Source organism: Buteo buteo, chromosome 11 (assembly GCF_964188355.1).
Source record: "Buteo buteo chromosome 11, bButBut1.hap1.1, whole genome shotgun sequence".
Taxonomy (NCBI): Eukaryota; Metazoa; Chordata; class Aves; order Accipitriformes; family Accipitridae; genus Buteo; species Buteo buteo.
Window position 1 is genome coordinate 36526740 of NC_134181.1, and position 24534 is coordinate 36551273.

Sequence of the window (24534 nt, forward strand, 5' to 3'; positions counted from 1 at the left end):
ACTTCCAAGAACTGAAATACTGGGGGAAGCACCCAACTGCATGTTTCCAGTACTATGTGCAACCCTATCACTGAGGCAAAGCCAACAGATCACATAATCAACAGAACGGTTACCTCAACACAGTTGTCACAGACGCTGCAGTGAGAGCAGCGTGGAGGACGGTAGAAATGGCAGGTGGCACACCATTTCATCCGTACTTGGATTCCTTTAATCTCCACATTCTTGTACAGTGGAGCTCGGAAGTCGTCATCTTTATCTTCATCTTCATCTGCTGCTCAATGCAAAACTAAAAGTTAGTGGAAATAAGAGGGTAAAGATAAAAGAGCTAATCCAGTCAGTGCCTTGGATACAGTGGCACTGCACGTGCTCTTGGGCTTGTCAGAGAAATAACACAGTGGTAGAAGTGATGGACTGTCAGAACATGTTGTCCAGGCTGCAGAACACTTCAGTGATCAGGGCTCATTTTAGCACCTCCCAAAGGAGTGCTGTGCTGCCTCACGCACCAGCCCCTGGACAAAGAGAGGTGTTTGAGTCTTAGCCAGCATTTACAACCAGGATGAATAAGATGAGCTGCAGCCTAGAGTCAAAGAGGGGATAGAAATCACCCAAGCCCTTGTTGTAAGAACTTCTGTTGCATGCATTTGGGTTTAATTCAATGCTAGCCTACCAGCACATAAAGTGAAAGAAATTACATCAACAGATATTAGAAGAAGGTTGTGCTAGCTCAAACCCCAAAATCAACCCAGGTGACCCTGAGTGACGATTTGTTCACCACTCTAGTGTCAGCTCATAATCATCCCAAAGACCTGTTGCTCCAGGGATTCTGATGCCACAGTGAGATATACCATTCTGAAGCAATTTGTGTGCCCACAAGAAGCCCTTGCACCAGTGCTTACTTCTTTATAGTATATCCTGTGCTCACCTCTTCATAGCATACCCAGAATGCTGTTGCTCTAGTAACAGTACACAACTGGGAAGATCTCATCTCTCTCAAAGGCAGCATGGTCTACTGATCTGAGCACAGGACTGGGAGTCAGGAAGTCCTGTATTCTAATTTTGTCACTCTGTGGCCTTGAGCTAGTCATTTAGCCTCTCTTTGCCATTAGTAACATGAGGTTGACAATACCACAGTTATCTTATTAGGGATAACACGGAGGGCAGATGGTTTATCATCTCAGCTAAGAGCTTCCCCGTTTAAGAAAAGAGGCCATTTAAAAATAAATGCACAAAATAAAAGCCAGTCTATAATAGATAAATATACATTGGGAAGAAAAGGAAAAAAATGAGAATGATGTTCATGAAAGTTCATCTTTTATTCTAGATTCCTGTGATCTTTATTTGTTTCCTTTTGACAGAGAGAATCTAAGAAGTTCACATCTATTTAACACCTGGTTAAACATTATAGTGCAGCTGGCATTGGTTGGCTGGCTCCAAATTAAGTGGAATTTGATAATATTGTCCCAGCGGGGCATCAATCACTGTCATTTAGTTCTATATTAAATCTTCTCTAGATGTGTTATCATGATCCAATTTCCATTGACTTCAGAGGGAGTTTCTCCCTTCACTTATCTTGGGATCTGGCTCAGCTACAGTATTTACCCTGCAAGAGTATTCTCTGGATTAATGTTTGTGCATGGAAGCAGAGTGCTGTACTGGCACCATTCTCTATAATTTTCCTTCATAAATAGTCAGTGGGACTCTCAGTGGGAGCTAGACTCTAAATCCCTTAGACACTTCTATAAATATAATCTGTAAGTTCTTCAACACTATTATAAACTAGCCCATGCTGTATAATACATGTGGGCATATGAAAACAAGACACTAGAACAGTCAAATCATTTAAGCTCTTGTGAAAAAACTGATTATGCAGACAAAAAGTCTGTACATTGTATATACCTACATGCACATAAACACATTAGTCTTGCAGAACTGACACACACTTGAAGAGTTTGTATGAAACAGATTCACATCAAAAATACTGGAAGCCAGTTTGTAGTTGGTATCTATAATTAGCCAGCAACGAACATTGCCAGTCTCAACCCAGGCTGTAAATCAGATTTGTCACGGTAGCCCCAATTTCAGTGACTTAATACTTCCTTTTGTTCTCATTCATTTTGGTGTATTCCTGGCAACTTGCTCGCACAGACCCAATCCTGAATCATACCAGAAACATTCAGAGAGCCAACAAATCAAAAAATGATTAAAAAACAAGTAATGGCTCTGGGAGTTTGATCCAGGCCCTCTTCAACAATACAAGAGTGAGCTGGGTTTACTTCCCCCATAGGCCAAGTTCTATCTGCCAGAGAACCTGTAAGCTCATACAATATAGCTAAAAATGTGTTTGTTTCCAGCTTTCTGTCATCAGAGCAGAAGAATACATTGGCAGAGGACTGTATCTTACTACATAGATTCTCATACTCTGATCCACTGACACAGGGCAGCCAAGTCTCATGTCTTTATCACGTATCTTACGATTTTTGGGGGCTTCCTTAAAGGAATCATGTGATTTCATTAGAATCTCAGCTTTTGTAGTGCTTATTTGTTGTTTTGGTTTTGAAGTAAATTTGTAACTATCAGAAATGTGCTAAGAAGCTTGAAAACCAAGAAGACTAAACCTAATTTCAATAACAGAAAGCAAATAGATCTATTGTATATTCATTTTAAATCATGCCTACAATTTTTGAACTCCTTGCGCTGGCAGCTCTGCGGGCGGCGTGGGGTGGTGATAGCTTTTTTCACATGCACACTTGTGATCTGAAGTAACATCTGCTCCTCTTTCCTCCCAACACTGGTATTTATAGTCTTTTCCATCTTTTCTTTTCCTTATCAGTTTGCTTCCTTCACACATCTAAACTCCTACTCCATTGCTTTCCTCCAGGATTACTTCCATCCCTTTTCTCATCCTTTCCCCACTCTCCTTGCTCCCAGCCTCTTCCAGACCAAGCACATGCACAGCATACAGATATAAGGCCAAGGCCACAAATGAAGAGAAAGAGAGAAGAAAGGGGAGCTGTAGGAACTCCTCCTCTTCCTGCTTTGCTCCTGACTCCCTTATGTTAAGGGAGACGGGAAGGGAGGGAAGGTGATGAGAAAGTTTCAAAGTTCCTGTTTGATTTCCCTGTGTGTTTCTCCTTTAAATGCAAAGTCCAAAATAAAGAACTTGTTTGCAAAATGAAGTTAGACAAGTGCAAAGGAAGGTATGAATTTACAGTACCTTTGGAACTGATCACTCATAGGGCATGCTCAGTGCCCAGCTGCAGGCTCCGGTCTGAGGGAACTACATTGCACAAAGATATTAGATTCCCAGACTGAGATTTTCAAAACTGAACAATTTTATTCCAGCTCTCCTCCTACCAAAGGCAAAGAGCATGTATGCTTTCAATAACCTCACACCCAAAGCATTTTAGCTTAACCACTGCTACCTCTGCTGAGATGGAGGAACTAAAAAGTCCAGGAAACTTGTTAAAAGCTCTAAGTGCTTAAGCTCTTTTGAAAATCTCACTAGCATCTATTTGTACCTTTAAGCACCTAAACACTGCATCACTTAATCTTGCACGAATGAATCTTGACTTTGCCTTAGTTTGCCTTTACACACAATTATTTCTTTAACTGCAACACTTAATCAGGGGTTCAAAAGCCTCAGTTGAAAGGAATGACAGACACATGCTCATCATTAGACCCTGCTACCTGGAGAAACCTGGCACTTGCTATTCAGGGAAGCCAGCAGGACAGGTACCTTGTTCTTGTCAGGTAGCAATTCAAAATAGATACTGAATTCAGTGGATAGAGGTGAGAAAGCACAGCTTGCAGAGAGCACAGATCCATTGGTTTAGCAAGACTGCCTAGAGCAGTCTCTGCTGCAAACTGCATGTGAATAATTATTAGAAGACAGATAAAATTAGGTGATAATTCTCTCATTAGGATGTGTTAAAAGAGATAGCTGCACTGTGGTTTCCATTACAAAAGCTGAGCAATCTTTACCCTATTTAATCAGCTGTGAATCAGTACTAATTTAAGCAAGCATATCTTTCTAAATGTATACATTTTTAGATACTCTAAGGCAAGCCTTGATCATTATGTTTGTTTAGCGTTGAATGTTTTTGCATTTGTTTTAAGGCTTTCTGGAAGGTCTGGTTTGATGAAGCTGTTTCAGAAAGTTTAGCCTCTCCCCTCCACCATGCTCTGCTACCTATTGTGAAGACAGTGACTTAAATCCAATGTGCCAGCATGACACAGGGGATGGCAATCGCAATCACATCAGTCAGGAGAGCTACTCAAGGAGAACCATTCTACACAACCCTGTGCCCTCCACTGCCAGTCTGAGCAAGTGCAAGGACAACTGACACCTCCTAGCTCAGAAGAAAGGTGGAGGGTATCCAGCATTTCACTACCATCCCACCTCTACTGCCAGCTGAGTGTAATAAATAAATAAATAAAGTCTACAAGAAAGAATACCAGAAAAAAGGGGATTAGTCAGCAAACAGCATATTTGGATACCTGACACCTCCTTTGGCTTGGGTTTTCAAATCCCGCCCCCCAACAGTCCCATTCTCTGTTACCTCGTGGGAAAACTCCAGGGTCCATGAAAGTTGCCATGCTGAAGTTTGCCAGTACAAACAAGAACACGAGCCCATTGTACACTGGGATGGCTGGGGAGATGGCTTTTGTCAACCAGGGGCACCTATGGAGAAGAAAAGTTATAGGTAAGGGCTCTTTTGGCCGTAACACGTAGTTTCATCCCATTCACCACCTTCACACAGAGAAGTAGTCTTGTCCCCTCCGTGCAGCAAGGCTGAATATGCAGTTTAACAACAGAAATTTCCATAGAGCCAGTTTCAGTGATCTAAAGTACATCTCCGTAAAGCTGCTTTGTTCCATAGCACAGAAAGCACCAATTGTTCACATGGCTCATTGGGCTTTGCAAGCCTATTGCATTATTTGCAACCTGACATTTTCCTTCTCTGTGTAAAAGCTTCATCCCATTGTTGCATTTCTGTTAACCTTCTGTATAGCCTTGTTGCAGCTGGTGTTACTTTCAATTTTCACTGATGTAAAGCAAAATAGGATTCTTAAACCACTGATCTCCACAGCAGGTAGAAAGAGAAGCACACTACTTCTCACTACGCTTCCCCGAGTGGTTTTCAACTCCAAGTAACACCCAGAACCAAACACTACAAAACCTCTCCTTGGGAGAAAGTTTAGTCAGTCCAAGCATGGGCTCTGCAGGTGTCAGCAGAACGTAAGAATGCAGTATCAAAAATAAAGTGGATGACATCTGCCATGTGAACACTTTTCAGAAACACTGGAAAGGCTTGCTGTCCACCGGGCAAACGTAAATGAGAGGAACTGAAGATAAAGGGGAAAGGAGAAAAAGTAGGAGACTTTGGAAAGAGGATGGAGAAATGCCCGTTAGTTATAGGAAAACTGTTCTAGCTGCAAAGAAGAGCACTTCTCACCAGCAGAGAAGGGCAGGACCAAGGCAGAAAACAGCCTGTCTGACAGGCAACTTTACCCAATAAAAAGCAGTGTTTATTCACTCAGACATTTATAGACCAAATCTACTTCTCTGTTCTGCATAAAGAGGTTTGGTGTTATAGGGTTGCTGAGGGGAAAAATCTGATCAATCTCATGAATCTTGCAAATATAAACAAGGAAAAATGTGGGACAATGGCTTTGAAAAAAGTAAGGCCCCTGCTGAGTGGCTCCTTAGATTTCTACCTGCCTTGACAGCCAGGGACTCCTCCAAAGCTGCTAAGCAAACAGCCATTCAATAGCAATACCTTGCTGCCATTAGCATAAATCATACATCAGCCCACATATTCTGGATTGTATTGTGCCTGAATTACATCTACAGTTGAATCTGGTTATCTGCCAGGCTGAAGCCTGCAAAGAGAAAGAAAAAACAACAACAACCAGCCTTCTCCCAAATCTAATTCACACTGGTTTTGCTACTGATATGCTGTTTTGAACAGCTGAGAATGGTGTTACTGACCTTGAAGGGACACTGTTAAATACGCTCTTGTGGCCAGCATTAGAAGGATACCACATTTTCTCCTCCCATTTCTTTGTGAGCAGACAGGAAGAGATTGTTTTGTGCTACCCTCCTCTTCACAGCCAGGCTTTTAACATTGCACTGCTGCAAACTGCTTTTAAAAGGACCTTTCCTTGTGTGTGCTTCAATCAGTCTGGCCTGGAGCAAGTAAAAGATGGACAAATCCCACCCAGGGTGAATGAACTGTAAAGCCGAGAGCAAGATCTGTGGCGAAACCTCCAGGCTGACTAGGTGAGAAAGAAAAAATAAATCTTCCCACTTGAGTAAGGATGCTTTACTATAGCCCACAGCAGGGGGAACAGAAGCATGGGTTTCTCCTGGGACTGGTCTTAGCAGGGAAAGGCCCAGGAAATTAACACCTACTAAGAGAATAGGAAAGGGCTGAGAGTGCAGTGGAGGAAAGCTGAATTCCTCTCTGTTTCTCTTGCATTTGGGATCTCATCCAGGTGGTCGTGGAGCTTGGGTAAAAGAGCATGTCTTGTCGAAGAGAAAGCTGATGGAGATGAACTAGCTCAGGCAGACTCAGCTGAAGACAGCTTGACTCCATGAGGTACACTAATACCCGTACGTTTACCAGGAGGTGGAATTTCAACATGCAGCGAGGTCATACTGACTTGCTGCCATGCTCAGTTTTCCTCAAAGCAGCTGCCGATGACTGAAAACCAAGGCAAGGCAGAAGTTTCTCACTTGCCATGAAATGTGCTGCAGTGATTTTGCCAAGCTGCAGGCCTGCCGCTAACAACAGTTTCTGCCAGATCCTTTGGAGGAAAGCAAAAGAAATCCTGAAATAAGCAGTTATAGAATGAATTCTACCCAGGGAAGGGTTCTTCCCTCTAAATTACAGTAACATTAGATTCAGTAATGGGCATGACTGACTTCATTTCTTCCCATGAAGAAACTGCCTACACAGAGAAAGATTATGAAGTTACCCATTGCTTGTCAACCACGGAGGAGAGATTTCCTTGGCAGTAAAGTCAAGTAAGTTGGCAAATCAAGGGACAGGAAACCCTTTCTTACAGATAACTAGTTACTCAGAACAAGATTATAATGAGAGAGACTGTCTCAGATGATTAATGTAAGGATTTGTTAATGTTCTCATTTGTAATTTACTTTGTCATGTTCCCAACAAATACATCAAAATACTAGGAAAAACTTTAGCCATAAGCTAAACTGAACAGCTCATTTAATGGGTAAATAGTGTATCTGAAAATACTTCATGGAAGTTGAAATAAAGGATAGAGTGAGTCATTGTACATATTAGCCAGAAGGTCTCTTCACAATCTTTCAACTTTTTCTTTCCAAAATCTTTATGCAGCATCACAGATCACATAAAATTAGATGGGACAAAAGGGGCCTCATTTGTAAACTAGACTGACTGATAAAAACAGATGTGGAGATCAAGTCCTGGCTCCTAACTGTAAAAAGGTCTGAAAAAGAAAATAAATTGCTACTAGGATTCCCCAAAAATGATGCATCCTCCTTATCCCTCTCCCCCTAATGCACACATAATTTTAGGCAATGTAACAGAAATTCTAATCCAAGTCTGGCAGGCTGTTTTATCACTAATCCATCATGCAAGAGTCTGGCTGCTGACCCTCTGTGCTCTCTGCCTCAAGAAGGAAGCTGCAGAAATGTTTGAGCAGGACCTGTAGTGAGTTTCTTTATATTTTGTGCATATCCTCTCTCCAGGAGATCTGCTCCCAGCAGCAATAAGGCCGATCTATGGGACAATCTAGCTGAACTTTTCAGTTGCTTTTTCTAACAGAAGTTGTTATGAATCTAGATAAACAACACATGGATTCAAAGCTTTCTTTGGTTGTTGAACCCAAAATTTCACGAGGCTACAGTCTTGTGTCTTCAACTCATCTCACAGTGGAATATATAGCACGAAGGGTACCACAGATTTTATAGGGCCATATAAATTAAGTAGAGCCAAGAGCAGTGTATAGTCCCCTAATGGAGCACCACCACCAGATTTTTCTGACAGAAAAACTAAACCCCAAGATTTCTGATGTGCACTGACATCTAGGAGCAAAACCACCAAGTCCTAACCCAGAGCTTTTCTATTACAGCTTAATTATTGCCAAAGAAAGCTATACCCTTTGTGTTTGCTGGAGCACCTGCAGAATCATGGTCATTGCAGAGGTCAAAGGCAATATCCTTGGACCACCAAAAAGTTAAGTGATGGAACACAGCACCAGATGTGCTATGACTTGCTTTTTGCATAAGCAGCTAGACATGCCTCACCTGGCATATCTACAGCTCAGAAGACTCTTTGTTCCCCATGGCCATTATTCCTCACTGCACAATGACCATTTAAGTTCAAGGTAGATGTGAAAATAAATGTACGATGGGTGCTCTATTCCAAGTTAGTTTGGATCCCTCACTTGAACCAGGAGACCTGATGGATAATATTACTACTGTTGCAGGTACCAGCCATGCTATATCAAGAACTGCTCAGGAGAGAAACCTTCAATGGTTTTGTTTACTGTAGAAATTAAGAGCCAGCACACGCCACCGTGGCATACTAGAGATAATTATGGATCTCAAATTCTTCTGAATGAAGCATACAATTACACAGGCAGCATTTTCCTCATAATTATACTTCTCCGACATAGAGTGATTCTGCTTATAACTCAAAGGAGAGTAATTCAGGGTGACAGATTTAATCTCATTTATCCTATTTGCTCTTGAAACCCTATCCTAATAAAATGGAAAGTTAAAAAGATTAACAAATAGGATAACACAAGTTGCTAGGTGTCAGATAGACTTATGCATCATCAGCTGCCTTCCTCTGCTAAATTAAACAACAAATAATCCTTTTTGCTTTTTTGCTTGATGCTTTGTAGCAAGACATGTTTGTTTCTTATAATTATGGTTCACCTATAATTAAGTAATTGAATAGGACATTTTTCTTGAATCCTGCTCTAAATTAAGATTTGGTGTTTTTCATTAAACCCTTACACATGCTTAGAGAGGCAGTAGGCCATAGAGGATGGAGCCTGGGATTTCAAGAACTGGGTTTTAGTCTTGGCTCTGACATTGGCTTGCAGAGTGACTGAAAGCCATCTGCTTCCCCTCTCCGCCCCAGTTAGGCCTTTTGCAATTGAGACATGAATTACTGACAGACCATCTTCCCCACTGCAGGACAGAGAAAGAATCACCTTTGATTTTGCAGATCTCAAAGCGTCTCTGTTAGGGCCCTGGTGTTCACTTCCCTGGGGCCCAGCTCTGGGCACCCGCCACCCTCTCCTGAACTGGGCAGGGGTGAGGCACACCACTCCTGTTGATGGGCTGTTGTGTGAGGATGTGTCTGTGATTTACGTAGTAAACAAGGCCACTGGTTCATTTTACACTCTGCTTGGAGCACAACAAGCATGTGTGCAAACAAGGCCCCCTTGGGGTGCTGGATGCCTGGAGGCTGGAGATGAGGAGCAGAACATGGCGCAGGAGGCTACAACCCTTCTCTTGCTAACAGAAAGACAGTGAAATCTGTTTGTGTAGTGCACAGGGAAGATGTGGGAACCTCAAGAGTACAGAAAGGCACCCAAACTTTGGATACTTACCCACACCTAATAAGAAGGCCCCAAGGATTGTCTATTTGGCTGCTCAGCTGCATCTAATGTTTGATCTGAGACTACCACACATCCTTCCCCTCAAACACATGGCTGATATGCAACAAAACAATTTATTTCTCCACAAATCACAAGGCATAGGTTTATAATGCGGAAAAGGACGCGTCTCTTAACTTGAATCAACTTCTCCCACCATTAGAGTGGTAAAACAGTAATATGAAATAACTGAATCAGTGCATGCAGGTAGAAGCAGCTCAGTGAAGTAGGGACTAATTAGTTAAGAGGGGTCAACAAGCAAACATCAGTTGACTAAGCACTGGTACGAATTTCACTGAAAACTTTCAAACTGTGTCCGTAAGTCTGTAGCAGCCTGTCCTGGTTTGATTCATCTCCAAGAGTTTCTAGCCAAACCCTGACTGTTAAGAACATGTACCAATTTGTGTACTGTAAAATCCATGTAAACAATTTCTAATCATCACCAGATCTGACCAAAGATCTACCATTTCTAACATTACCCCAATATCCAGCAACCCTGGGAGCTGGACCCAGTGTACTGGGCTGCCTGAAAGCTGCCCTACCCTGAAAGGCACAACGGTCTGGATGGCTGAGATGATAAGTCAGAGGAAGGACAGGTACACAGAGGTTAAAATCTTCCAAATCCAGCACTGTACCAGCTGGACCATAAATGAAAGGGCTATCAACTGACTGATTCTGAACACCCACATTTTAGAAGAATTTAGAATTAGATGTAATCATTGCACCCTAAAGCCCATTCCACCAGTGTGTATGTAGGACAGAGAAGGTGCAAGACAGCACCCTGAAGGCTGTACATTGCCCAGTCTGCACCACACAGCAGAGGAGGGCAGAGCTCTCTCAGTCTTCAGCAGTGAAAATCTAACACATTTCTCACATATCCCAGCCTGGGCGAGATTTTTTCCATTTATATGCTCTTTCCTACCCTGAAATTACAGAAAAGTACCTTTCTGGAATAGTAACAGAAGAGAGAAAAAAAAAAAAGCTCATTTTCCATTTTTTTGTCACTACCAAAGATAGCTTGCAGATTATTGTACATCTAAAAATATTTTCCAAGGTGCTAAGACATCTGTAGGTTTAACAAGGCATCACTGGAAACAGTCAGCAGAGAATGTATCTGAGTGTCATAACCAACATGAAACAGAACGGAAGGTCTTGTGAAAATAGCTGGAGGTTCAGGACAGCCAGGTCCTTTGTTCAGCTCTGTCACATCAGATTTGGATAAATGAACTAATTTCTGCACCATATCTTACTCATTGGCAAGATTGCAGATAATATATTGTTGCCATAGCACTACATCCTCACTGTGAGTACAGCAGTTGTACTGATAGAAAGTGATATCAAAGTAAAGAATAACAAATCCGAATGCTACATTAAAATGGGAAAAGGAGAAGTAAATGCTGCAGAACTTACTACTGAAAAACAGAAACTAAGTGCCACATGGAACAGCTCATGCTGGTGATAAGTGGGAGATATCAAAACATCTGCCCTGGGTTTCCAGGTGCAGTTATCCACCACAAGAGGCAAAAAATCCCCCCACCCCCCCCCCCCAAAACCCTCATGAATTTCATTAGCTCCTTCCTAACTGAAATATAGCTGAACACTAGATACAGAGGTTCAAATCCATCACCTGCTTAACTGTGCTTAATGATTCACAAGAAATGTTCTGGGCTGAAATTCACTCAGGTTTAACAAGAGCTGATGGGGTTTCAGTGAACCTTCCATTACACCCTGGACTCTGTCCAAAGGCTAGTGGTTCATGTCTTGCAATGTATAGATCAGAGGAACTAAATCAATTAAAAAGTCAACTAGAGATATAATGGTCCTTGGTGAAAAGTATTATCTGGGCTATACATCACCCCCAAAGTAAAATACACTCCACACTTTCCGCAAGCTGCTTGAAAGCTCTGGAGCATGTTCCCTTTCTCCCTTTCTAAATAGTCTCCAAGTATCTGAGAAAAGACATTATTGTCATGTGAACTGATGTGGGAGAAATATAGAGAAGAAACAAGATTACCAATAACTAATTCTGAGTGAGACAACCACAGGGGTAAACATATCCATTATCATCCTCAGGTTCAGAAGCCATGCAGCCATCCCAGACCTATTGCACAGGCACAGATTGACCCTGCAGCCAGTGGGCAGGACATACTTTTATGAGCTACACACACAATGTGACTTTACATTGTGTTCATGGTGAGCAGACAGGACTGGATTGTGCTGGGCTCAACACATATGCTTTGCAGAGAAGCTCTCTGCATGCTCAGTAGCTGCTGGGAGCCCAGAAACCTGGTAGAGCACCCATAAAAGTAGGAAAGACGTCACTTACTGCCGGGAGCTGCATTCAGTTGCTCACAGCAGCAGGGCTTGGGCAGGCAGGGGCTGGGCTCATTTGCAAATACAGATCAAACCAGCAAAATCCTTCTCTACATAGTGCTTTGAAATTTGCTTTGTCCTGCAGTGAATTAAGGACCCACACAGTGTCAGTTAGCACTTACTGACATATATGAAAGCCCAAGACAGAGTTCTTGTTTAGATATACTTGTAAAGGAATATGCTATAATAGTGTAGCATCACTTGAAATGCCCAGCTTTTTATTTGCACCTCAAATTGAAGGCATTCATTGCACATTGATTCTAGGGTATATATAGGCTGGATTTCAGAGTACACAATAACATTTTTATATTAGGAGAAGGATAACGCTCACATCGAAGTGAGACAGTAGGTCTTCACAGCACTTCAAGCATCTAATGGGCTGCAAGCAGAGTCACCCTGAGCAGCAGTAAACCCTTTGGTGCCTCATGAAAAGGAGCCAATTGTCAGTGCATGGGCAAATCAGAGCGGATTCTGAGTGCAAGTTACAGAGCGATCCCACAGATCAAGAGACAAACCCCCTTATGTGAAGCTCCCGGGTTTGCTTTCTCAGCCCTGGACTTTGCAAAGCCTAAAATGTCACACAAGCTGGAAGTGGCAAGGACAAGAGTGATCCAGGACTTCTCAAACATGCACCAACCTTGTATCAGTACCATGCCGAGCAGCTGGAATCGAACCCCATTTTTTCCAGCAGCTAATAAGAGAGCTGAGTGTATGGGTGGTCTTTGGTTCACAACAGAAGAGGAGGACAGTAAGAAGTCACTGCAAAATAACCACGGCAGGAGAGACACTAGTTGCCCTGTCACACTAAAAGTTCTAAATCCATTTGGTTAGAAAAAGAAGGAACTGCTGCCCAGTAACATTCCTTTGCAGTTCTGTCTGGATATGGCTGGCCACCAGCATCTCTGTACTGCAACAGCTGAATGACTTCCAGCCCATTCCAAAATTCACATAAGGGAATTATCAAGCCGCAGAAACCTTGCTAAATGGGAAATCGGAGAGTTACCTCCAAAAGATGCTGTATGAACCAGTAACTCATAACACAGCCAAGTTACCAATGCATGTGGCTGCACTGCCCTCAGTCTATGCTCCTATGTGCACCACTTCCAGCAACAATCATAGTCCAGCTGCCCAGCACAGCATCCAGGGAGGTCAAAAGATACTTTGCAGTGTCTGAAAGGGATGCACATGCTACACAAGCTGAGTTTTTCTGAGCATTTTCAAAGATGCCATGTAGAATGCAAACTTGTGCTTCTAATTTGTAAACATCAGAATTATTAAATGAATGCCACATCTGCTATAGCAGTGCTAAAAAGAGACAGCCCCTCATCTTGAGTCCACCAGAGTCCTATTTCCTTGAGTAATGAAGAACACAGTTATTTGAATTTTATACCACTAGTGACCCTCATGATCTTCCAGACCTCTCGGCAATCCATAACCCAAGTTTTTGTTGGATAGATGGAATTGCACTTGCCACATCCCATGCCTCTCTGACGGAAAAAACGCACAGGATAGCTCCTCCCTGACTGAAGGCTCTTCTCGAGTGGTTTCCCTGTTGTGCTCATCCTTGCCAATACATGCATGAATCCACCAGCAATGCAGAAAGGTGAGGTGGACTGCTCCTACAGAGTTGCATTTTAAAATAAGTTCAAATTATCAGCAGCCTAACTCAGACACACTTGAGGTGATCCCAGCTACTGGAATAGAAGGAATTGTACAGACTTTGCTCACTGTATTCCCCAGCCACATACCAGCAGAACACATCTAGTACACGTTCAGTGTTTGAATTCATGGGATAGTGGTGTAGTGGAAGCAAGGTAGGTCATTACAAGTATGCCGTGATGAGAGAGAGAAACAGGTAAAGAAATGATATGAGATAAGGAGGGGGATGGTAACATCAGTGAAAAGATACAGTCTGTATTACCCGTGTTGAAAAGTTAATTTGAGTTTTTAGATACTCTTTTTCCACATGAGCTCAGTAGAAAGAAATTAAATTTCACAAGATACCATCCCTTTACAGCTACTGGAGAAATTACTTAACTAAAAGACAGCATCTATTAGATTAAGGTATGGGCCACTTAAATTAACAATGAGCCAATATGCATAAGAAACATTCAATATGAGCTCTGAACTCTGCGATTATGCCCTCACTGGATTAGCAGACAATGGGGTGACTTAATGTGCTTTCCAAGATGCAGGGAAAAAGAAGAAAAGCAGAGGACACCAGCAGAGATGGCCCATGTCTGAGCTTAATCCTGGACAGCCTGGGTGTCAGGGTGCCTGTCACAGGTCTGCAACAGAGCACAAGCTGCCTTGTTAAAACTCTGCACTGAAAAGAGCTGCCAGGGCTGCTTGGGGTAGTGGATACTAGTAGGGAATATCTTACTGGAGGACGTTCTCGCTCTACCACGCATGCCACTTGCTTCATGAACCATCAGTGAGATGCCAGGCAGCCCTGTCAGGGATTTTGCATGGCCTGAGCTGGAAGGACATGAAGGACCACCCAGCTGCAGGCAAGGTCTGACATTGCTGCCAAAATTCAGGTGTTTGGGGAGGGCATGCACCCTGATATCCAGCCGGCTCTGACAAATCTGCCAGCTGCTCTTTGCAGTGCTGGGGCAGCTAGAGAGAATTGTACAAAGGAGGGGAAGGAAAATCCTGTGAGGCTGGTAATAGCAGTTAAATTTCTTCCATGACTTGAGAGAGCTGTTCAGGAAATTTACAGCTAATTAAGACCAGAGGTTCTTGCAGACTTGTCTGGAACATGTATTTGCCTTTGAAATCTGGAAACAATACCTGTCCATGGCCTGAATAACACGCTTCAGAGCTGCTACGCAAGTTCTTTTATCTATGCAATAGCTTGCTTATGCAGGGAAAGGAAGCCAGTCCTAATCGGAACTCTCTTGTTTGAAGATTTCTAGACACATATGCAGCAAAATTACTGCAGTTATTGCAAGGTTTCCCTGTGTGAACCAGAAAGATTAGGGACTTTATATTTTACAGAAGAGATGAACAAAACAAATAGAGGAACCTCTATTGCAAATAGATGCAGAAGATAGGGCAGAAAGTGTAAACATTCTCATATATCAAGTACTGGAGCAACTATATAATAATAAAACAAAAGCCTCTCTTTGAATCCGATCTTTAATTTCCCTCTGGAATACCCTCCCGAAAGGGTTTTATGGAAATGTGAACTGGGAGCATGACATTTATATACCTTATTCTCACTGCACTGAAGAAGAACATTTGCATAGCTGGTATAAGGGGGCCCTAATATATTAAGATTTTAAGCGGGGGGGGGGGGAATCAAAATTACTTTAGCTGATATTTAAGAAAAGCAAAATGCAAGAGACTTTCATGTTTCAACCTATAAAACAAACTGCATTTGGGAAGAACATGCACCTGTGGCCACCTGCCTTGGGACGTTCCACCGCTTCTCAAGCCACCAGCTGGTACCAGCCACCTCTTGAGACAGGACATCAGTGAGTCAGACTGTTTTGGCAACACCTTTAATCATAAACTGGAACAGACCTAACAACTATGGCCAAGGTAACAAAACAGAATAGGACAGGTCATCCAATTCAGCACCCTGCTATCACAGACCCCATGCATACCACCCCGCCCGGCCATGCACCATTCTGAAACCAAGCAACAGTTTATACACCAGGTCTTTTCTCTGCAGGATGGATGCCAGCAACAGCAGGGCAGAATCAGGGTCCTCCTGAACCAGTTCACAGCCCGTTTCTGCTGGAGGACTGGGACTGTTTCAGGGCACAAGGACACAGCTGAAAAATCCTCATTTCTTCCAGCAGAGGGTAGTGGGACACACAAGCCAGCGAGCAAACATGTAAGATTATATTGCAAACAAGAAATGTATGCAGTTCAAAACAAAACCAAGGGTGCAATAACAATAATAAAACAAAATGACACTGCTTAGCCCGGTGGAAATGTTATAAAACTAAATGTATTCCTCCATTTGCATTCATCAAATGAAGAAATGCATCAAACTTCAGCTTGTTCTCATTATCCCCACCCTTCCCCAGTAACATCATCATCTTAATTCCCCTTTCTAGTTTTGGGAAGTGACACCCCCAGGCAGCAGCAGGGTCAGAACAGCCTTCTTCTGAACATTTCTACTAGAAATCTGTCTTCTTTTTCCCTCTATGGAGCTATTCTCCTTTCCTTGAGTCTCCCAGAGAAATCACTGAATAACTTTCAGGCTCTGTTTCCTCTTTTCTCCCTCCCATCACTCTGTTGCTAAATTAGATGACTGAGCAGCAACATACATGTCCTCATGCAGCAGAGGAACATGGTGCTATTGCTGGTTTAATTTGGGTGCGTGGCAACACAAAGGCATTCTCAAGTGAAGTACCTCCACATGTTTTGCAGCCCATGGGCAGATCTGCAGGTAGATGTCCCAAGCTCAGAGGCAGAGGTGACACATGCAGGAAATTCACGGCTGTTCCCATGCACTCTCTCAACAAATACCAAAAAGAGCCACTAAGGTAGAAGCACAGTCACAGTCTTCTCAAACTATTAAATGACTGTGACCCCTTAGCTTAGATTAAGCATTTCCAATTTTAACAGCACAAACCAAGCCCAAGTCCCAAAACTCCCCTGCCTGCACATCAACGACTGCAACATCTCTGCTTGCCATCTAACAGGATTAGGGCAGGCTTCTGGAGCCAGCTTTTCCTGCAGGTAAAATCTTATTACAGGACCTATCAAAAACAAAAATGCTTTTGGGGAGCAATAAAAACCTAAAACAATCTGCAGTGACTGTCACATTAACAGTCATTTTTTTTATTTAAATGATGAAACATAGCATTGCCATCTTAGGTCTAAATGTTTCTGTCAGCTTGGACAAAATGTAAAGGGAGTCTTCCAATATTTGTTTTGGTGCACAGGTACTCAATTCAGGTTGACAGAAAACAAAATTACTTTGCTTAGAAAACATCCTAAGAGATGATAGCATCTTAATTGCAGAGACAGGGAAATGGGATTCAGCCTGGTATATAGATTTGTTTCTTGCCAATTCCACTCTAAAGTGCAACAAAGCAGGGATCTCACCAGCAGCCATGATGGCAGGGGAAGTGTCATTGCTTTACTTGTGTATTATTTGCTTTACCCCAAACCCCATCATTTTTAAAGACAAAAGAGTAGCTTGCTCACATACTGCAGTGGACATAGGGTAGCTGTTTTCCCTACTAATACCTCAGTATTCACTAAAAGCCTGTGGGTTTTGTGATTTTGGGGGATGTTTTTTTGGAAGAACCACAAAGTTATCAGAAGACGTACAATTATACCCTGGGCCTGATGAACTAAAAACTTCCAACTCTGTTAACATAATTCAGGAACATAAGCCAGGATTACAACTACCTGAGATGCATTAACAAATCTTAATACACTCCAGAGTCAAAATGGGACAATTAGCAGCTCCTGTACCAAAATAGAAGACTATGGAAATGGCATATGTGTCACCATCTGCTAACGATATGCAATAGGCAAACCAATTCAGGGAAAAAAAAATAAAAATAAAAAAGAATCAGTTTCCTGATGAAACTTGTTCCCATTTCCAAGAATCAAAGCGAATATTCAGCTTAAGCATTACACTTTCCAGATTCCCAGCTGGGACCAAAATGAGAAGCATCAAGAATCTTATGATTTAACTGTTGAGAAATTTCCAGGCCAAACTTTCAAGCAAGAGGTTTGGATACAGATCTGAACTATGGGATGTTTTGTCTGTGGAGTTCGACCATTGCTTCCAATAGCAATAGTTAGCATTAGTATGCGTACTTTTTAAATACCCAGTTGCTCCTGAACTTTGCTGAAGTTCATAATTCATGCTTTTTTTCCCCTTGATTTAATTTAAAGAGTAGGGACCATCATGCTGCTTTTCAGAAAAATATGAACGTTTACTTCTTGCTGAACAGTTTTCACAGTGTAATGAAAACAAATTGCTGTTCAGTTTTTCTGAATAAACACCTTAACCCTCCTAACCTTTCTCCCTCAAGTATTTCCTGAAAATCATATGCCACAAGCAAACGAGTTTTGGCTTATACTAGAAAACGTCTCAAACTCTGGGATACCTTACTTTCCTTTACGCTCCACTTCAATAGCAAAGTCTACCATAATGGTAGTGTGGAATGCAAGTGTGGAGCTGCACATCACAGGAGAACAGCCACAGAGACATAAGCAAAGCTTGCAAAGTTAGAACTGCACTTTCATCTCCTTTGATTTGAGGGGGGGGAGGGGTAAATTTAAAAAATCAGAGTATCCCAGTCACTACAGTCCTTTTCTGAAGCTGTTTTATAAATTTGTTACATAACACCAACAGCTCCAATCTTCCTGGTCTCATATATCACTATCAAAATTTTTGGTTGGGATTTTTTTTTTTTTTAACATGACTACTGGAAAATCCAAGCACAGAGCTACAATTCATATTCTGAAGAAAACTTCGAAAGAAACTCATAACTTCTCAAAATGTAGTACACTGTACCTGACTCCAAAGGGCAACAACATGGTAAAAATGAACCATGTTCTGGGAAGTTAAATCCCTGAAGTACCCTTTGGTGAATATGAAAAGCAATTTTTTTTTTTTTTTCAGGCCAAAAAAGTCCCTTTTTCATGTCTTGATTCCAGGATGCACATCTGAATCCTACAAAAAACATTTTTTCACTCACCCACTGGACTAAAAAAGGCTCTTTTTTATTTACGTGAAGAAGAATAGTCAAGTAGTTGGGGTAAGTGACCTGGTCAAGGGTTATTTTTTTCACCAGTTTGCCTATATATTCCACAATTCAGAAATTTTTTTACACTGGGAGCACCTCACCTTTAACGCTAACTGCCCTCCCTCAGCAGTGTTGGGAAGGTTTCCTTTTAAAAGAATACTAATATATGTCAATAAAAATTAACTGGGAAGTGTTATAGCCAGTCTCAAGAGAAGTTCACCAACTAGGGATAGACAGAGATTTACTGAAAGAATAGCTGAAATCAGTGATTATCAGCAACAGTCCTTAAGTCCTTAAATCAAGAGATTTACACTGCTGCAGGTCAGGCATGGAGATGCAGATGTGGAGCAGGGCCCATCCTCTTCCTCATCTTCTATCACAGCAGCGTCCCCAAAGCTTCTCACTTGAATTGTTTATACCTAATTTTCTGACATGCTTGCAGGCCTGTTTCCATACACTACAGTTAGGAAAACAGCCTTTTACATGGTTTGTTCCTCAGGCATGAGTGACACACTCATTTTTTCAGCTCTTCAACATTTGCTGTTCAACATTAAACATAGGTATCAGCAGGTTTTTATTTTCTTTACAATACCAGATCAATCAAGTAATTGACAAGTTAACAAACCTGTTTGCTTTTCATGGTGCTTTGATTTCATTTTTTCTAATTAAACAAAAGACTGGATCCTGCCTTTTCCCTCAAAATAGAGCGCTGCCCATACAGGCACTTTAACTCTGTATTGACTTTCTAAAGCATCATATTCTCTCTTATCCCACCCCATGACAGCTCAACACAAACCACAGTCCCTGGGACATCTGGAGGTTGTGGTTTGAATGAATCCCTTCCAGCCACAAACAAAAGCAAACATCTTTGCTGAATTAATAAATACTTAAGACTTGTTAGTATTTATTAATTGCAAAACTCTGTGCTTGCACAAGCTATACAGAAAAATAGCCCTCCTTCAAACGGTTATTAAAAAGAGAAAAGCTCCATGTTAGTTGTCTTAACTGTGCGAGATGAGAAAATGCATCTGCCTTGTGTCTTTAGTAATTGATACGCAGCAGTTCCTTTTGTATTCCTTGCTTATCTTGAATTCACATAACCATGGCTTTAGTTTCCCAGGGACTTTTTGTGCATGTTGGGGGGAAAAAAGGCTAGAGAGGATGATATGGTTACGCTAAAGATACAGTGAACACAGCCAGCAAGAAAATGCAAGTATCCTCATTCTGAATAGTAACAGATGCCAAGGCAGCAGAACCCAGCCTTGAACTGGAAATGTTTTAAATTATTCACAATTTGTGCCAGCAAGCAAGGAAGGGGTTAAAGTGAATCCAGAACATCTTAACAGACCTAGAAAAAGCAAAGAGTCTGTCCTGAGAGTGTGCTCCCACCAGAGCCTCCGTACCAGCCCTCCCTACGGAGTGAGGGACAGCACGGTATCTGTGTAGTTAAACCATTTCAACAAAGCTGCACCCTTCTTAAAACTCAATCTGGGTGTGCACTTCTGGCAGAAAGGCTGCCTGGGCAGCAGAGGGGAGGAGCAGGCAAGGAGAAACAGATTCACTTTCTATCAGGATTTTGTTTCCTACATGTTCAACTGGACTCCAAATGCTCGCCTTCACAAACACGCTTTGAATTGTTCAAATTATGTATAATCTTGTGTTGCTCATTTATGACAGCGCAGCCAGCAACAAAGAAAATAACTTAAAAGTGCTCGGCTCCCTTCGAACAGGAAGAAAGCCCGTGGTGACAGGCTAGAGAATGCGTGACTTGTTTTTCCACCACCCCATGATGCACAGATACCACACCAAGTTCAGGAAACTCCAGCAAAACTCTGGGCACAGGCTCTGAGCTGTTTGCAAGAGAGTTAAAACTCTAGCTCCCTCTCCCCGAGTTAGGAGTACAAATCACAAAAAGCACAACCTCTCTGGAACATCTCTCTTGCAAATTGTAATTTCCCATCCATCTTCAGCTTGGATGACTTCGCCAGGTCCACAGGGGACCCTTTACAGCATTTGTTTTGGATTAAGGGTTCCTAAACTGTGACTCAGGAGACGGAGTAAATGATCTGCAGCTGCCTCATAGAGCCATGTCAAATGGTGAAAGTGCCAATCCCATGTGGCTGTGCTAGTGGGTCCTAAATGAGTTTGAGCCCAGCAGTTACCACCCGATCTAAAAATTTTAGGAATCAATGACTATGTCGAGTTGATTTGCAGACTGATAAAAATGTGAAAGATTTGTTGGACAACCTCTATTGAAAAGGACATGGTTTGTTCAGGCATTGTTTTTTTTTTAACTAGTAAAGTTGTTGGCTGAACAAACCAACACAACATTTTTTTCTATGAATGAAATCCATTGTTTGTCATTTGCTTTTGTGTTGAAAGTTACTTCTAACACCACACCTTGCTTTGTGTGCAAACAATATTACAAATGGTTGTGTTTGGCTTGACAACTAGTCTAACTGCTGTGTGACTCCACAGAAATTAGCAAAGGCAAACAAGCAAAATAAGAACTGCATCCTCTGGATCAAAAAGAGTTTGCAGAAAGGACACATTCATTTTCTTATTATTTCTCTGGCAACTTCTGAATTTTGGAAATTTCTAGATTTTTCAGTAGGCACAAAGTTCTTTTTCTAGTAAATAGGAAAGGCATGTTTTACATTTGTCTTTTATGACGGCATTTTCTGTATATTCAGTGAAAGGCAACCATACAGCACCATAATAATGTGTTACTTTACCTTCCCCTCAATTTTCAGTTTCCATACTGTCACACTTTAGTCAGTCAGTTGTTGCTAAGTTGACTCCAGTGCTATAGGAACTTCCTGTATCATACCACTCACGAGTGGAGGCTAGACTGTGAGAGTCACCTTGAAATGTTTTGCTCCTTAAGCATGCCCTTTCTGCAGAGTGGATACAACCTTACAGGTGGATGCTGCCAGCCAGTATTGGGTAATTAACTGCAGTCCAGTAGAAAAATTGCATTAGCATAGCCAAGCCTAACATTGATCTACTAGATCAGCGCAAATCTGCAATGCAGATGCAGAAACCTATTTAGCCAGTTCACTTAATTATTTTATAAAGTTCAATAACTGAAGCAACTCTACCAGTTAGCTGCTCAGCACCTTCCACACTGTGGAAGATTCTTCATAATCTACCATAATTCTTGGTCACCATGTTGTCTGTGTGTTGAAACACTTGTTTGAAACAATAAAACCGGTTGTGCCTGCAGTGTTTGCAGACCACTGAGATACTCACTACACAGGAACTAAATAAGCATAAAGAAACACAGTGCTGTCGGTGTTACAATCATTTAGTGTGACCTCATCTCCTACCATCACAGCTGTGTGAGAAGAAAATGGTTCAAGCGAAGATTTATGCTCAGCCTCCAGATACTCCCAGTTATGCTCTGTCTTAATGTGGCTGCGAACGCTGGCCCTTCAAAGCTTTTGCAACCAATAGCTGCAACTCCGCTGCGTCAGGCTCCAGGTCCATCCCATATTTACATTTAAGCCAAATCACAACACTTATAATGTGGACTTTGAAATTAATTGATGATATAAAATAGCCTAATAGACCAACACTTCTACCTAAGCACACAGGAGGACAGTGTTTCCTGTGTATTAGTGCATTCCTTCCTTCTGAACAAAGATCTGACATGAACAGGATTGTAGTACTAAGTGCAGGGAATCAAAAAACTACTTGCCAGCACAGCTGGAATTGAGCACCAGCTGGAGCCAGCCTCCACCCTGGTCAAAAGGGAAGAGAGCAGCCTCACATCTTTGCTTTCTAAAGAAGATGGCCAGCAACATTATCACCAACATCTTGCTGTACCAAATGGCCCCTTCTACAGAGCAGCACATGGAAAGGAAAGCAGGACTTTTACAGCTTTTCCTACAACATCCAATTGCATCAAGGACTGAACTAGTTAAATCCCTGCTCCATGCCAGCTGATAAATTCTGTTCAGAAACCAAGCAAGCATTTTGAAAAAGGTTTGATTAGAGCTGCCTGGAGGCCTGGCAAGATGCACGAAACTTATGTGACCCACTTATATAGCTGATCAGAAGCCTTTTTCCAGCAGATGGTGGGATGGTGCATGAGAACAGCCAGTGAAATTTCAGGGGAAAGCTCTCCACAGAATATTCTGTAGTTCGTTGTCTCCAACTTTCATTACCATCACCATGTAGCATCACAACTTTTTGGGGCTCTTGTCTACGAAGAATACTAAAGCTTCCTCATGCAATTCCTCTAACTTTTGCTTTGAACTTGTTTCCTTCAATGGAGCTTTTTTGTAACTCCAAAAGACTCTGCATACTATTAACGTTCAGGAACACTCCCTGTGCATAAAGAATTTGCATGCTATGCAGCAGGAATCTTTTAAAATTTTTCACTTTTGACCAGAAAGGAAGCTCAGAAAGAAGCCCCTGATGAAGCATAAGTGGCAGCAATGGTAAAGTAGGAGTAAAGCGCTACAGCCATGAAAGAGAAAAATAATTTAGTTGGATTGTGAAGTAGATGCTTAGAACATATGTCAAGGCCAGATCAAAACAGCCAATTGTTGCTGTTATCTAGTTAATCTTCTGTTGTGTGGAAAACGGAGTTAGGAAATTCTTTTCAGCCAACGTGACTGTCTAAGCCAATGCCCAAGGCAAATAATGCTCTAAACAATAAGGCATTTTGTTTAACTCTGCAATAAATACTAAATTTGCAGACAGCTGTTTGGTTGCAGTCTCCTCCTGCAATTTCCAGTCAATACTTCATATCTACATAAATGCATAACCATACCTAATCCCCCCACCCTCAAGCCTTAGCTCCTTGAGAGAGCAAGCATGAGGTTGGAAATGAGGGCTTAAAAGTTTAATCCTTGAAACAAAAAATTAGCCACTTCCTTGAGAGCTGCCACATGGTGTCTATTTGAAAAAGTGGCATTCATTAGGGGCACCACAGCACACGAGATCCATTTGTGGATTTTTACTTTGAGTTACTGAAATCTTTTCACAAGATTATCAATCATAGAACAGTTTTATTGCAGAAGGATCCCTAGCAGAAGAAAGAATTGACAGAAGCAGCTCCTGTAAAATGGGCATTAAGAACAACCGCAAGTCAAGGCAGCAACCTGAAACCTTTGCTTTCAAGGGAACCCAGCCTTGACAAACTAACACCAGCATCTGACTGTACCATGCAATGGTCCTTGATCTTTTAGCAGCTACATTATTCATACAGTAGATTAACTGATTATTGTTTGCCCTACCTATTGATTGTGAAAAGCTAATAAAATGCAACTATGGCTGAAAATGGTACATGCAAATCGGTGCCTTTATGCTGAAGATATCAGTAAAACAAGTCAAATCCACAAACAGAAATCTTAATTTAAAGGGACATTATCTTGAAGGTATACTTATCTTCCTGTATATACAGTAAAGTTCTATCATCTGTCCTTGGCAGCACAGACCATTAGGAGCATAATACTCATAGGTTACAATATAGACTGTAGAAAGATGGGAGTATATTAATTTCAGTTTTAAAATATTTAATAACCCTCAAAATGCAGGGTTCTGGAAGCTCACATATCCTGCTTTGCCAAGCAGAGAGTTACCCATTCTTGCATTCACACCAAACTCTGCTAAACTTTCTACTCCAAGACCCTTGAATGAAGATGAATGAACATGGTTGGTTGCAGATATAGGAGCAGACAGACTAAGCCTGCCTTTTTCTCCACCACAAGCATTCCTACCTATGACCAGATTTCTGCATGATGGCATAGCACACTAGGGA

The 24534-nt window shown here is 41.8% G+C and overlaps 1 protein-coding gene across 6 annotated transcripts in view; it reads right to left on the bottom strand.

Annotated features, from left to right (window-relative positions):
• ZDHHC8 (zDHHC palmitoyltransferase 8) overlaps positions 1-24534 on the bottom strand; it is a 141799-nt gene that overhangs the window by 42889 nt on the left and 74376 nt on the right. For all 6 annotated transcript variants that reach the window (XR_012652327.1, XR_012652326.1, XR_012652324.1 and 3 more), the window contains exons 2-3: positions 4560-4681; positions 114-271 (exon numbers count right to left, since the gene is read on the bottom strand). Coding sequence is in view for 1 of the 6 variants with exons in the window: in XM_075041510.1 (XP_074897611.1) it covers positions 114-271; positions 4560-4681 (280 nt within the window). In the remaining 5 variants the exon portion in view is untranslated. The remainder of the gene's footprint in view (positions 1-113; positions 272-4559; positions 4682-24534) is intronic.